General features: G+C 41.1%; 1 protein-coding gene across 2 annotated transcripts in view; it reads left to right on the top strand.

The window, feature by feature from the left end:
- Positions 1–12932, top strand: part of MREG (melanoregulin) — a 163112-nt gene extending 150180 nt beyond the window's left edge. For both annotated transcript variants that reach the window (XM_068246993.1, XM_068246994.1), the window contains one exon: positions 10552–12932. In XM_068246993.1, coding sequence (XP_068103094.1) covers positions 10552–10653 — 102 coding nt within the window. In that variant the 3' untranslated portion in view covers positions 10654–12932. The remainder of the gene's footprint in view (positions 1–10551) is intronic.
- The last annotated feature ends 2130 nt before the right edge of the window (positions 12933–15062 follow it).

Genomic DNA, 15062 nt, shown 5'->3' with positions numbered 1-15062 from the left:
GCTTGCCCAAAAGTAAAAACCTCCTCTGAAAATAAGCCCTAGCATATCTTTTAGAGCAAAAATTAATGACCGTGACTTACCGTATTTTCAGGGAAACACGGTACAGGTAAAGATTTTTCTCTTAATTTTGTGAACATTTTCTTTGTAAGGTTCTGTTCTAAAATGAAATTGAATTAATATATTTGATCAAATGTATTGTATATTAATCAAGCTATGTTTTGATGCGGATGCATTTTTTATTCTGTTTTGTAAGGAGTCTGTATATTACTTAATTACAATGCACTGCACTCAGTACTTTTTGTGTTGATTTACTTCTAATTATTCTTTTGAAGAAGATTTATTTTGCAATGGCAAGATAATATTTGATGGAGTTGATATGCTTAACTAATTTCATTATTTACCTCTCTCCTTACCCATTTCTCACCTCATGTATAACATAACTTTTTAGTACCTTCTGAGAACAAAATCACTCGCTCCTGATTAAATTAACACAATACTACTTTTCACTAACATTTTGATGTCCGTAACTAAAATTAATAATTTAGTATGCTAAACATTCGATCCCTCTCTGTACTCCACCCATGGTTGCCAACATGTTTTGAAGCAATGCTAGGCTGTTATCCTAATACTTATACTCTCATTTTTTTTCTCCTCTGAGAGATCCAAAGCATAGGTGAGGTTGTTGCCACTGTGAAGCTATGAACACCTTAGTAGAGGCCCATAATATATTGAATAAGATTGTCCTTTTGGCTTAGTTCCAAGGAGAAACATTTTTGAGGTCTTTAGAAAATTATTCCCTGAAAAAGTCTATTTAGTAAATTAGATAGAGCCTACAGCAAGACAACCTCTAAAACAAGATGAAGATATTGTCATAAAAATATGGGTAATTTTTTTTTAATGACTAAACCAGGTGTGTGGAGCTACCTCAGAGACCTCCGTAGATGTAGTTTTGAAGTCTTCCATATCGAGCGTCTGATCTAGGTCTCTTTCCCAATTCCTCATGAAAGCTAATTTAATCTCTTCTGTTGGTTGGTTTTGTCCAGAGTACAGTAGGGAGACAATACTAATTTTTTTTTTTTTCATCTGTTTGGCACAGTTAGTCAAAATAAGTTGTCTGGATAACCTTAGAATTAGAGACTGACAAGAGAAAGTGGTACTGCTGCCTGGATTTAAGTTGTTTATGGAGGTGTTGGTGTTTGGCTATAATAGACCTGGGGAAGGTAATTGCCCTTCTGTTAGGAAGTCTTCTGTTAGTGGTGTTTTTTTTTTTTTTCACCAGAGGAAAGCCTAGGAATTGGCGCCAAAGATAAAATCTGAGTTGGAGTATAGCTAAAGCCGCATCTACACGAGTAGATGTGGCCGCGATGCTCCTTATCAATCCGACAGGACGGATCTCCGCACCGCCGATTCCCTGCTCGATCCCCGCAAGGGGACAATGGCAGGGAATCGTGCGGGAGATAAGCGGGGACGAGCGGGCACGAGCGGGGAATCGAATGTGGCGCACGCGCGGCGAGCGGGGACGCGGCGGGCACGCGGAAGAGGCGATCCGGCGGCTAATCGAGACGCCGGATCGCTACAATGTAGCATGGTGTAGATGGGGCTTAAGAGGGGAGGCCAGGGACTGAAGTGCATATATACAGTACATAAAGCTTTTCTCTAGAGTTTCATAATGGGAGAGATTTTAGAGATGGTTGGGGGATTAAAATTAGATGACATGGAACCCCTTTCCTAGAAAACTGTTGCAGTAGGTGGATTTCAATTGCAACACATACAAGGTTGTGATTTTGAGCATAGATTAGTGGAATCTGGGGCAGTTAAGAGACTCTGTAATATTCTATTAGATGTTGAACTTATAAACCTCCCTGTTGCTTATTCCAGATCACAATTGAGCTATTAATACTCAGCTTCTTGTTTGACTAAAGGCTGGGATCCACTAGGCGGCTTTGGCAGCAGTTGCCTTTCGCTGGCGATTGGCAAAGCGCTTTGCCAGTGGATCCCATGCTGCTTACAGCAGTTCGTTTGTGATCCTGGAGCAATTCCAACAGTGACTACACAGATTCTGTAGCGACTTGCATGCATAACACGCTATATAAATGCACTGCTTGCATTGCATGTTGCTCAAGCAATTTGCATAAATCGCTATGTAAATGGAAGTAATATTAAGTGCACTATCTGCACACTTTAAGATTAACATTCTTTAGGGAATCAACCCCCATATGTCCTAAGGGAAATTCCTTTAATGTCTGGGTGGGTTTTGATGTATTTTGGATCAATTGTGAACATGAAAAGGGCTGGGGAGATAGAGGACAGCCCTGGTGTGTCTTTTGGATAGAAATGAATGGGGGGGGGGGGGGAGAGCTAGCTAGCAGTTTCTGTTGTTTTGAGTGTAGCAAAAGAGGAAGAATACAGGTTTTTAATGGTGCTAAGGTATGGTTCTTTTATGCCAGCGTTCTCTATGACCTGGAACATTTAAGCCCAAGACATGCTATAGAATGCTTTCTCGATGTCTACAATGAGAGCAGCAAGAGTTTTGATATTGTTAGCATGACTGATTAGTAGAACATTTCTTCAGATATTATCTGATGCCTGTCTAAATTGCATATAGGCCCAGGTAGGCTTCATTACCATTCACTTTTTCTCCTGTTTTCCACTAGGTGATCATTTTTCAACTTTTATTTTTTTTCCCCCTTAAATAACTTTTACAGCATTTTGCAATTAAAAAAAGTACCAACAGTGATAAAAAAAAGTACTATCAAATTGATTTTGTGTAATTCCTTGCTTGTTGGGGGCTTAAGGCATTTTATTGACAAGGTATGAAAATATCAATTTGGAGAAAACGTGAATCGCATATGGCCTCTGGTCTTTTTAATAATAATCCAAACATTTGTATAGCGCTTTTCTCCTGTTGGACTCAAAGCACTCAAATGCTGCAGCCACAGGGACGTGCTCAGGAGGCCACCCTGCAGTGTTAGGGAGTCTTGCCTTGGACTCCTTACTGAATAGGTACTGACCCTGGCCAGGATTCAAACCCTGGTCTCCCATGTCAAAGGCGGTGCCTTTAACCTCCCCGGCGTTCTATTGAGATCGCCAGGGAGGCTGCGGGAGGGGTTTTTTTTAATTAAAAAAAAACTATTTCATGCAGCCAACTGAAAGTTGGCTGCATGAAAGCCCACTAGAGGGCGCTCCGGAGGCGTTCTTCCGATCGCCTCCGGCGCCCAGAATACACAAGGAAGGCCGCAATGAGCAGCCTTCCTTGTTTGGCTTTCCTCGTTGCCATGGCGACGAGCGGAGTGACGTCATGGACGTCAGCCGACGTCCTGACGTCAGCCGCCTCCGATCCAGCCCTTAGCGCTGGCCGGAACTGATTGGTCCGGCTGCGCAGGGCTCGGGCGGCTGGGGGACCTTCTTTCGGCGCTGCTCGCGGCGGATCGCCGCAGAGCAGCGGCGATCAGGCAGCACACGCGGCTGGCAAAGTGCCGGCTGCGTGTGCTGCTTTTTATTTGAAGAAAATCGGCCCAGCAGGGCCTGAGCGGCAGCCTCCGGCGGTGATGGACGAGCTGAGCTCGTCCAGACCGCTCAGGAGGTTAACCAGTACACTATCCAGCCACTTTTGATATCCGACCTGGGAGAAATCGATTGTCTATTAGTTAAGATGAAGGCAATGTTGTAACTAGAGGTCGCAGGGGGGCTCAAAGCTCTAACTAAGGGGGCCCTAACTACTAACCTTCCCTTCCTTTCCTCTGATACAGGGGACTGTACTTCACATCAGGTGTTTTGTGGCTACACTTGTTACAGTTGTGAAGATCGTGATGGCAATACTTGCTTTATGACCCTTGTGAGATGGGCCTCAAGGCCATGAAGGGCACCAAGGGGTTGGCAAGGGAAAGGGTGTGAACATTGGGGGGCCCCCATCAAAGTTTTGCTGGGGGCCTCATGAATTGTAAAATGAGGTTCTGCAGTGCGTGTTTGGCCTTGCATAAGCGCATTGCATTGCAGCAAAAACTGAATATAGTCAAAAACATTTCTCCAGCGCTATCTTAATAAAAACATAACCTTTGTACAGGGAACAAACAGCTTACTGCAGAAAATGACATTAAGGGTTACTCTAACCAACAATCTAACTGATTAAAGAAGAACTCTGCTTATAATCATAAAATCATGAAGTCAACTTAAATCCGCAAAACATTTTAAAACATAGATACTCAGCTTAAAGCAAGATGGAGATTTCTCTGCATTAATATGAGATTTTCCGACACCTGCCAGTTATAAATTTCAAAATGTGAATCAGGGAGAAAGATTTTACAGTGGGAAAACATTGACTAAATCCTATAACTGAATATTGGAAAAAAAATAGCCATTTTATTCATTGTTGTTTTCACTACAGTTCCTCTAACTTATTTTTGTTACCTTAATGACTAGAAGATTTCATGTAAATATGATGAACAGATAAAATGAGAATTCATGTGAAAAAGATTTAATTTTAAGGTACAGGTAAGTATTTCTGGTTAATTAAGAGCATTAAAGGACTTTTTTCGTTGTTTTTGTTTTTCATTTAACCCTTGTTGAAATGGGTAAGGGGTACTTTGTACCCCTATACTCATTTCTCCTGGGAGGGGGTGGGCATTTGGGGTCCCCTATTTTTTAACATATTATTTCCTGCTATCTTTTTAACATATCCTGCAAATTTGGTGTTGCTAGGTTGTAAGGGGCCTTTGCTTTTAACTGCTAAAGTCGGCGGGTGATAACCAACCAGAGTTATAGGGGTGCAAAAGTGCTGAATTTTGCCCTTGACTTTCATTGGGCCTCCTATTTCACTTTTAAAAATCTCAAATCTTTTCAAAGGACGATGGCTCAGCAGTGGCAAATTTTCTAGCATTGTAGGGACTTTTAGGGAGCTCAGGACTGGTGAGTTTGGGGCCCCTAGGCCAAAGAGGTCATAGCCTAGGGTCACAAAAGCTTGTTTTTTTGGCAATGATGCCGGTGACTAACGTAAATCCCCGCCATGGCCGTTACCAAGTCTGAAGCTCACGACGTGTCGCATGCAGGTAGAAGGCATATTGTTGTACTTGCACTCCAACTTTGGGTTTCCTACATCTCTGCAAACCAGAGTTATGGGGGGGCAAATGTGTTAAAATCTCCCATAGGCTTTCATTGGGGCCTACATTTTGAGGGTGCAAAAGCGCAGGCTTCTGCCTTCTACCTGCATGCGACATGTCGTGAGCGTCACTTTGCTAACGGAGATGGCGGAGAATTATGTTCTTCACCGGCATCCTTGCCAAAAAAAACCTTTTGTGACCCTAGGCAATGACCTCCTTGGCCTAGGGGCCCCAAACTCACCAGTCCTGAGCCCTCTAAAAGTCCCTACAATGCTAGAAAATATGCCACTGCTGAGCAATCCTCCTTTGAAAAGATTTGAGATTTTTGAAAGTGAAATAGGAAGCCCAATGAAAGCCAATGGCAAAATTCAGCACTTTTGCAACCCTATAACTCTGGTTGGTTATCACCCTCCGACTTTAGCAGTTAACCTCCTGAGCATTACGCCGCTCAAGAGGTTTTGCCAATTTGTGCCCCCCAGTCACCGCCAGAGGTCCAATGGCTGAAACCCCTATAGCTAGCACTAGGCTAGCTAGTATAAATGCCCGGCACCCCCCGATCTCCGCCACTCCCCCGTTAATACATTACCCAGCCTGGATCCAGCAATCGGCGCAGCCTCCCCGTACAGCTCTATGGAAAGGATTGCGCATGACGTCATGTGCAAACCCGATCCTCCCCATAGAGAGACCGAAGCTGTGCAGGGAGGCTGCGCGATCGCTGGATCCAGGGGGGTAATGTATTAACTCAGGGATCGGGGGGTTCCTGGGACTTGTACTAGCTAGCCTAGTGTTAGCAAAAGGGGTTTCAGCCATTGGATCACATTCCTTTTACATGGGGCACTCCTGGGGCCAGGAAGCAGTATGCCCAACAGTGTCGGGCATACCACTAAGGAAGTTAATAGCAAAGGCCCCTTACATCCTAGCAACACCAAATATGTTAAAAAAAAGATAGCCGGAAACAATATTTAACCAGTTCACCCCCAAGGGTTTTTATCCTAACGGACCAGAGCAATTTTCAGTTGTCAGCGCTCCTCCCTTTTATTCCCTAATAACTTTATTACTACTTATCACAAGAAAATGATCTATACCTCGTTTTTTTCGCCACCAATTAGGCTTTCTGTGGATAGTACATTTTGCTAAGAATTTTTTTATTCTAAATGCATTTTAATGAGAAAAACAGAAAAAAAAAGAAAAAAAATCATTATTTCTCAGTGTTCAGCCTTTATAGTTTTAAAATTAAACATTCTCCTGTGGATAAAACAAACACGTTTTATTTGCCCAGTGGTCCCGATAATTAAACCGTTTAGATTATGTCCCTACCACAATGTATGGCGACAGTATATTATTTTGAAATATAAGTGGTTATTTTTCTGTTTGTTCTGGCCATAATTACAAGCCCCTATGTAATAAATTAAAATTAATTTTCCCCCATAAAATATAGAATAAAAAAAGCTGAGTCCCTAAGGCAACTATTTTTTTTTTTTTTTTAAGCTGATTTTTTTTTTTTACAAGTGTTTTTTTTGGGGGGGAGGGTTGGAAGTGTAATTTTATTAATGATGTGTATATACTTGAAAATGTATGTGTTTTGTAGGTGTAATATACTTTTTGGCCACAAGATGGCGCTGGTGAACACTCATAGGACGTGTTCACTTTTTTTTTTTTTTTTTTACACACTTTATTAAACTGTTACATTTCCTGTTTATGTGAATGGACGTAGCCGCTGTTCGCGGTCACGTCCATTCACTCCAGGCACTGCGATTGGGTAGAGGACTGTTCAGTCCTCTTCCCCAATCGCCCAGCACGGGATCCCGACGGTAATGGCGGCGGTAGCGGCGGACACACGGCGGTAGCAGCGGCGGGAATGCGCGACGTATTAAAACGTCATGTTGCTGTTAATAGCGGTAAGCATGACGTTTTAATACGTTAGGATGGCGGTAAATGGTTAAAAAAAATAAAATAAAAACAGTTTTTTTTTTTTTTTTTTTTTATTATTTTTGTGTTGTGTGGGAAATCTGAAAAAAAGACGTGGGGTCCCCCCTACCGAGCGCTATGTAACCGCTTGTCCCCCATGAAGGCTGGGATAGCCAGAATGCAGAGCCCTGGCCGCGTGGGGCTTCGCACCCTGAGCTATACCAGCCCGCATGGTCCATGGTATGGGGGTGCTCCAGGGGAGAGGGGTGGCCAAGCCTTCCTCTCTCCCCCCGAGCCCTTGTCCAATCCATGGACAAGGGGCTCTTCCCCACCTCCGGTGCCCCGGGAGGAGGTGGGGCCGATGACTTCCTGGGGGGGTTCATGGTGGCATCTGGGAGTCCCCTTTAAGAAGGGGACCCCAGATGCCCACCCCCCTCCCAGGAGAAATGGATATAGGGGTACAAAGTACCACTTACCCATTTCCACAAAGAGTTAAATGAAATAAAAACACGACGAAAAAAGTCCTTTAACCACTTAACATCTCAGTCGTTTTCAGCTTATGCATCCGAGCAATGTTCACCTCCCATTCATTAGCCTATAACTTTATCACTACTTATCACAATGAACTGATCTATATCTTGTTTTTTCCGCCACCAATTAGGCTTTCTTTGGGGGGTACATTTTGCTAAGAGCCACTTTACTGTAAATGCATTTTAACAGGAAGAATAAGAAAAAAAATGAAAAAATTCATTGTCAGTTTTCGGCCATTATAGTTTTAAAATAATACATGCCTCCATAATTAAAACCCACGTATTGTTATTGCCCATTTGTCACGGTTATTTCACCATTTAAATTATGTCCCTATCACAATGTATCGCGACAATATTTTATTTGGAAATAAAAGAGCATTTTTTCCGTTTTGCATACATCACTATTTACAAGCTTATAAAAAAAAAATAGAGAGAAATATTTCATCTTTACATAGATATTTAAAAAGTTTAGACCCTTAGGTAAATATTTGTTTTTTTTTTTTTTTATAGTAATGTTTTTTTTTTTTTTTTTTTATTAAACATTTTATGTAGGCATTTTTGGGAGGGTGGGATATAAAAGTGTTTTATTTGGGGAAATATTGGTGTATTGTAATGTTTTTGGGAATTTACTTGTAGTTTTACTTTTTGGCCACAAGATGGCAATCTCGATTTTTTTTTACATGACGTCACTCTAAGCGTACAATGTACGCTTAGAGAGACACAGCTTCAGAAAGAGCGAAGCTTCCGAGAGAAGCTGTCGCTTTTTCAGCGGGGGAGAGGAATCAATGATCGGGCTCCATAGCCCGATAAATTGATTCCGTGGCTACCGACTCCGCCGCCGGGAGTGCGCGTGCACGCGCGCGATCGGCCGCGGGAGCGCGCGGGAGCGCGCCTGTCCTCCTTGACGTTTTTATACGTCAAGGAGGACAAAGTGGTTAATGTTCTTAATTAGCCAGAAATATTTACCTGTACCTTTTTTAAAAATAAATAAATAAATAAAAAAAATTCCCACTCCAATATACTCGGTAAATGATCCAATGAATACAGTATCCTCTTATCTTGCGATCTTCAATTAAGTTGATTGAAGATCTCCACTGCCCCAAACATAGCAGAGAATGCGTCCTATGGGATGCATAGCTGCCGGCTCCCGCTGTCCTCCCCGCCTTCTCACCCTCACCTAGGCTGGCACCTGGTGCACCGGGTGCCAGCCTAAGTGAGGGTGACAGGTGAAGGCAGGTGGGGAGAGACAGCTGGAGCCAGCAGCTATACGTCCTCCACAGGACGCATTCTAAGCTACAGGTAGTCCCTGGTTTACAAACGCCCGACTTACGAACTACCCGCCGATACGAACACCCGCCACGATGACGTCACGCCGCCGGGGACTACCTCTTCTGCGCCGTTTTTAATGCAGTGTAAGCACAGCGGAAGGTAGATAGAGGACATCTCACCTGATCCTCGCCGGTAGAAGGTCCCATCGTGCTGCCCGGAAGCTGCGCGGCCCGTCCTCTCGCTCCATCCACTGTCCTCCCGGTGGCTTCTCATGCGTCGCATAATGACGCAATCAGAAGAAGCCCTCTAGTGGCAAACCGGTCAGGCCATCTCTAGTGAGAACAAATAATGTTTAAGTAGCTGTGTTAACATCTTTCTACTATTCATGTTAAATATCAGAGGCAAGAGCTTTAATTCATTGTGTGTAGCTTTTAGCTACGTTTGGAATGTCTCATTTGCAGAGGTATGAATCTCTGTATTCTGACATGCTAAGAACAGTGTAATATTGAAGCAGATTTGAAAACCGGTATCAGGTTTCACACACTACAGTATTACAAATGTTTATGCTCCACATAAGCTACATTTCTTCTGCTCTCTGTGAGAGAAAGCTCTGCCTGTCTCTGACTGAGCTCTCTGCACACACAGTTAACAGATACACTGAGGGAAATTCCCCCCTCCCCTCATGGCTGAGTCTGCCATCAGAATTTCAGCAGACTGCCATCAGAAAAATGTGAAAGGAATTATAGATAACCGTAATCAAATAGATAAGCTGTGAAATGTATACACCAGTACTTAGCAGCACTTCCCAAACATTTCCTATCCCAATTGAAATAATATGTTAATTGATAGTGTCCCTTTAAGTACACTACTGTAAAACTCGGCCGTGTCTCGGCTACAAATATCTGTGCTTAGAAATCCCAATCTCCTCATGTTAATATTTTGTATCTACCTAAAACTACTTGAGAAACCAGGCAGGTTCCAGATGTTAAATTTGACAAAATGTGAGCAATTGCTTCAGATTACTTTTAATTTGCATCTGTCTTATTGCTCATCCAGTTGCTTCCTTTTTATGTTCTCCATAATTGGACTGTTTATATTTCTGTCTGTATCTCTATCCAAACAACTCAAGGCCGGATTTATACTTTGTGCCCCTAGGCCAAGTATGTTGTAGCTCCGCTTTCATGTGCAGTAGCGCCCCTCCCATTTCATGTAAGCCCCCTCTTCCATGCATCTCATACATGTACTGCAGCCCCTGTCTTTCATTAACTGCTCCATTGGGCATCAGTTTCCCTTTATGTGTTGCTCCCCATTTTCTGCCCCCTCTTTCATATGTAGCAACCCCGCTTTTTCAGATGTCCCCTGGGCTTCAGCCGTCCAAGGCCTGGGCCTTTGGCCTTTCCAGAAATCCATCCCTGCATCAACTGCAGGTCAGGGAATGTGTGTAGTGTTGGGCAAGGGCCTCCTCAATGTACTTTCTGAACAGTGCAGGGAGCTTCAGAATGTGTATTTGAACTGGAAATGTTTTTTTTTGTTTGTTTGTTTTTTTTCTTTGTTTTTCTTTTTCCCTTTTTAATCATTGTGCAGGTAGTCTGGTTAGATACAATTCTTGGGCAGCTGAGAGGAAAAAAAAAACCTGTAGCAGCTGGATGATGGGCGTAGGGTTAGCAGAAGTACACTAGACACATTTTCATAAAATGTTTGTAAATTTTAGTTCAATGTAAGTAACAAAACATATTTGGTTTTCTTAGGACCGATTGCTATGTCTCGATGCAGTGGAAGATTTCTTTAATATTGCTTACAAGAAGTATCCCAAAACACACATGGAAGCTGGCTCCATTATAAACAAGTGAAGTTCTCGATACTCGGCCTACAAACGAGCTTAGTACAAAACAAAAAAAAAAAAAACACGATCACCAGGCCTTGTTTTTCTTTGTATAAGCTGTAAGTGGTGATAAATCTCAATGTTAACGTGTTTGGTCTGGTTCTCAAAGTGAATGCTTCTTGGTACCAAATAATGTGGAGTGAATTACTAGAAGCCAAGGGAACCTCAACCAGACTCTTCAATTCCTCCACTGGGAACTGTTCAGCTATCTCCAGCTCTCGCACTTTGATGGACTTTTCTATGACTTCACAAAGCTTCCATACACTTGATGTTTCAATCTCTACAACCATGGACTTTCTCAAAGTGTGTAGATGTGGAACCCAGATATATTCATGTACATGTCCCTTTTTATTCTTGTCTAAAATGTGTTTGTGTATATATATTGAAAAAAAAATCAAACCAATATGCTGCATAGCCTCATAAAGGGGCCCATTTTTGTTGATCAGATTTTAGATCTGAAGTCCATTGTCTTAAATCATGACACCTAATTCAAGGTGCTGAAAGTGTGCAGATGTGCCAATATGTTGCATTTCTATGCATGGATTACAGTTACTAAATCTAAATAATATTTATAGGAAAGACCAATATGTCAGGGTAAATATGGCCTAGGTTAGCTTTAACATATGTATATACAAAAAGTAATCATTATTATTTGTATGCCAAACTACACTTGTATGCCAAACTACACCTCGTAGGGCTTATTCATTAAGGCCCGGTTCACATTGGCCTAAAAAATGGACGGTTTAGTGACCGCAATGGAATGGATGTGAACAGATCCAATGATAACCAATTGATCTGTTAACATTGGTCTGTTCAAACAGATTCGTTTGGTCCATTCCACCGCGTGGACCAAAAATTTGGGTCTGGACCCATTTTTCCAGTTCGATGGGTGCATTGACCACGGAACAGAGGGTCATGGATGGAAAACTGATGCCTTTTATAAACTAATCCGTTCCACGGATTAATTTTTACACTGATCAGTTTTCACCAGTGCCAGTGTGAACAGAGCATAAGGCCACTTAAAGAACCGTAAAGCTTGACAATGCAATGACCAAATATGTCTGATAAGTAGAGTAATGGAAGCGAATTTGTGATTGGTTACAATGGGTCAAAGCTCTTTGCCATGCTTTGCACTGTACTATTGAATAAGTCTGGATGAGTTTACCAAATTTTATCTTCATTTGCTTATTTTATAGCAGAACAATCACTGGTCATTCCTTACGAATACTAGTTTAGTGAAGAAACCCTGACGTCTTGGCAAACTGGATATTGTTTCACAGAATTGTAGGGCTGCCACCAGTGTCTACTGAGCAAGTGCACTTTAAAGAATCCTAATGAAACAATAGACCATTCAGTGCTTGTTTGTTTTAACTGTATTGCTTGTCCTTAATGGAGACCTCTTTAACATGAATATTTTCCTTCCTCTCTGTGCCTCTCATGTGACAGAACTCTGATTATGGAATGGCCGAACTAGTTCAGCCATTTTTAAAATGTATTTTATACAGTAAATATAAAATGAACCTAAATTGATGTATTTATTATCTTTTAATTTTTTGCTTCCAAAAGACAAAGGTGTAGTCGAAATTACCGGTTTGGTTTGATGTTGCAACCTGGAGCTACCAATGAGACTTCAGTTGGCTGCAGCCGGACACCAGAGTCCGTAAGCAATTTGCTTTTTCGCCTGAGGTTTCTCCTAGATTATATTTTCACCCCTTGCCAATATAATTTTGAGCCACCAGCAAGCAAGAGAATAATTTTGATTCAATTGCAGAGTGCTGAGAAGTTATTTTAAACAGAAAAAGAAAATGATCTCCTAGGAGAAAAAAAGTGAATTCAATAAGGGCCATGGAGTATTTTTTTATGAGCTGCTATAGGTTACCAGACGTTCCTTCTGATTAAATGAGCTCAGCTGTGTGCCATTCGTAACCTCAGACCTGACTAAGTCTTGAGGGATAATGGTCGACTTCTGTGTCACTTGTCACACTAGCTGTTGCAAAGAAAAGTCTATGTAGCATTCACAGCCCAGGAAAGTCTTTAATTGTTCTCATGTTCTGGATACCTGATGTTATTTAGGGGAGAGGATGAAGAAAAAGTTTTTGTTATGCTGCAATGTCATAAGGACTTCAGAGGCAGATGGTATCTGACATAAGGTATTTCATGTTCTGTATGTTTTGTTTTTCCCTCTGGATAAGCTTAATGGTGCCAAGGTGCCACAATGTATATCAAATAAAATTGTGTTTAATCAAATCCAGCCAAGAACCTGTTTTATTTTTTTCTGCTTACTTTCATTTTCTAAAGAAAACAATTCCTGGACGGGATATTACTTATATTGTAGGATCACACAGTAGGGTCTTTTTTATATTTTTATTTAAGCGCTTTGAGTCCTATGGGAGAAAAGCGCTATAGAAATGTTATTGTATTGTATTATTGTATTATTGTATTGTATTATCTCCAGAGATCTCCAAGTATCTCCAGTGAAGATATTATGATGCTCTGTTTACACTACAATTGCAGTATTGTGTCTGCATTGTATGAATATATTGTGCATGGAGGGAGCAGGTGTGTTGTTCATCAGATGAATGGCAACGCCACTGCTCTCAGACAAATCTGTAAAGTAACTTTTTTCAATCAGTGAACATACATGAAAAAAATGGACTGATGTAAAACGGCTCAAAAAAACGAATTGTTGGCTCTGTCCATTATTGTCGTTGATTTTGTCATAAATGCAGCAGACCTTGTGGGAACCAAGCCTTGTAGTCAGTCAGGCTTGAACTGATTTAGTTTGGCTGCTATAAATAGGTTGGGATTTTCCATGCTCACCTAGGTCATTTTACTTTGCTCAAAAGCAAAATAGACTGACTCAAAACTCAAGCATGTGTACTGGAGTTCACTGACATTGCCTAATGTGTAGCAAAGTCCCATGTTCAAGAAACCCCCCTGGTCGCACCCCCGTACTGTCACTTGAGGGATCGACTTCTGATCCCTGCTGGGCAACAGTAATTACAATGATGATTCAAGTGTTAGTGTTTGGCCAGAAAACTTGCCTGACCTGAATCCCATAGAAAATCTGTGTGTTTTGTCAAGAAGATGAGACACCAGACCCAAAAAATGCAGATAGGATGAAGGTGCTATCAAAACATCTTGGGCTTCCATAACACCTCAGCAGTGCCATAGGCTGATCGCCTCCATGCCGCGGAAGCAGTATTTCATGCAAGGAGCACTGACCAAACATGGAGTGCGTACATGGACGTAGTTTTCAGTAAGCCAGCATTTCTATATTCATAATCCTTTTTACTAGTCTTATGTAGTAGTTTAATTTTCTGGGATACTGAATTTAGGGTTTTAATTGCCTGTAGGCGGCAAAATGAACATTAATACACATTTGAAATCTGTCACTATTCACTGAGCTTTATCGAACGCTTGATGATAATTTACCTCGTGAATAAAATCTAATTTTGAATTCCCTAAGGTGTTCTAGATTTATCAAATGTTTTATTGGTAAAATGTTCAATAAATCTAGAACACCTTAGTGAATTAAATTAGGTTTTACACATGAGGTAAATTATCAAACGTTAAAGTGTTTGGTAAAGCTTAGTGTATTGAGACCTTTGTGTGTAATCCATATTTTATCTGAGGTTTCACTTAACTTTTTGATTGTAAAGTTTTGAATCAAGATGATAACATGTATTGATATATTAATTTATAGAGATGCAATAGTATATGCCATTATATATGATAATTGTGTGTCTTAGGGATGGTGCACACCTAAAGCGCTTCTGAGTGCTTTTCAAAATGCTAGCACTTTGAAAAGCACTTGGTTAATGTTGTTCTATGGGTTGGGTCTCACCAGAGCAATGTGATTTTTAGAGAAACGCAAACGCGGGTCCTGCAGCATTTTTGAGGCAATTCAGCCTCAATGTTAAGTATAGGAACATTGGAAAATCGCTCTCAAAAGTGCTGAACAGATCGATTTTTTTTTTCCAAGTGCTTTTTTGGTACAGTTATCTTTTAGGTCAAATTGTAAAAAAACAAAACAAAAAATGCTCCAAAAATTACTAGGCACATGCCTGAAATCACTTTGAAAAAAACTCTTCAAAAAACACCTAGCATTTGAGATTAGGCTTGCGATTTTAGGTGTGCACCAGCCCTAAGTCTAAAAGCAGCTGCTTATACATCATCATAATGTCATCTTTCTTCAGTCACAAAAGAAACCATTTCAAGAAAGTATATCTTTTTTAGATTTGTATTTTCTAAGTTCTACATATTAAATATATCCCAGCCCATATGAGAGTGATACTACTGTTTCAGAAACCTGACACCATATGTGTTTTAATTACAGTATTAGAATTAGAAAACAGATGTCCTGTAGTAAATGTT

Source organism: Hyperolius riggenbachi, chromosome 7, assembly GCF_040937935.1.
Source record: "Hyperolius riggenbachi isolate aHypRig1 chromosome 7, aHypRig1.pri, whole genome shotgun sequence".
NCBI classification, from domain to species: domain Eukaryota; kingdom Metazoa; phylum Chordata; class Amphibia; order Anura; family Hyperoliidae; genus Hyperolius; species Hyperolius riggenbachi.
Note: the sequence above shows the minus strand (reverse complement) of the source record. Positions and strands in the feature narration are given on the sequence as shown.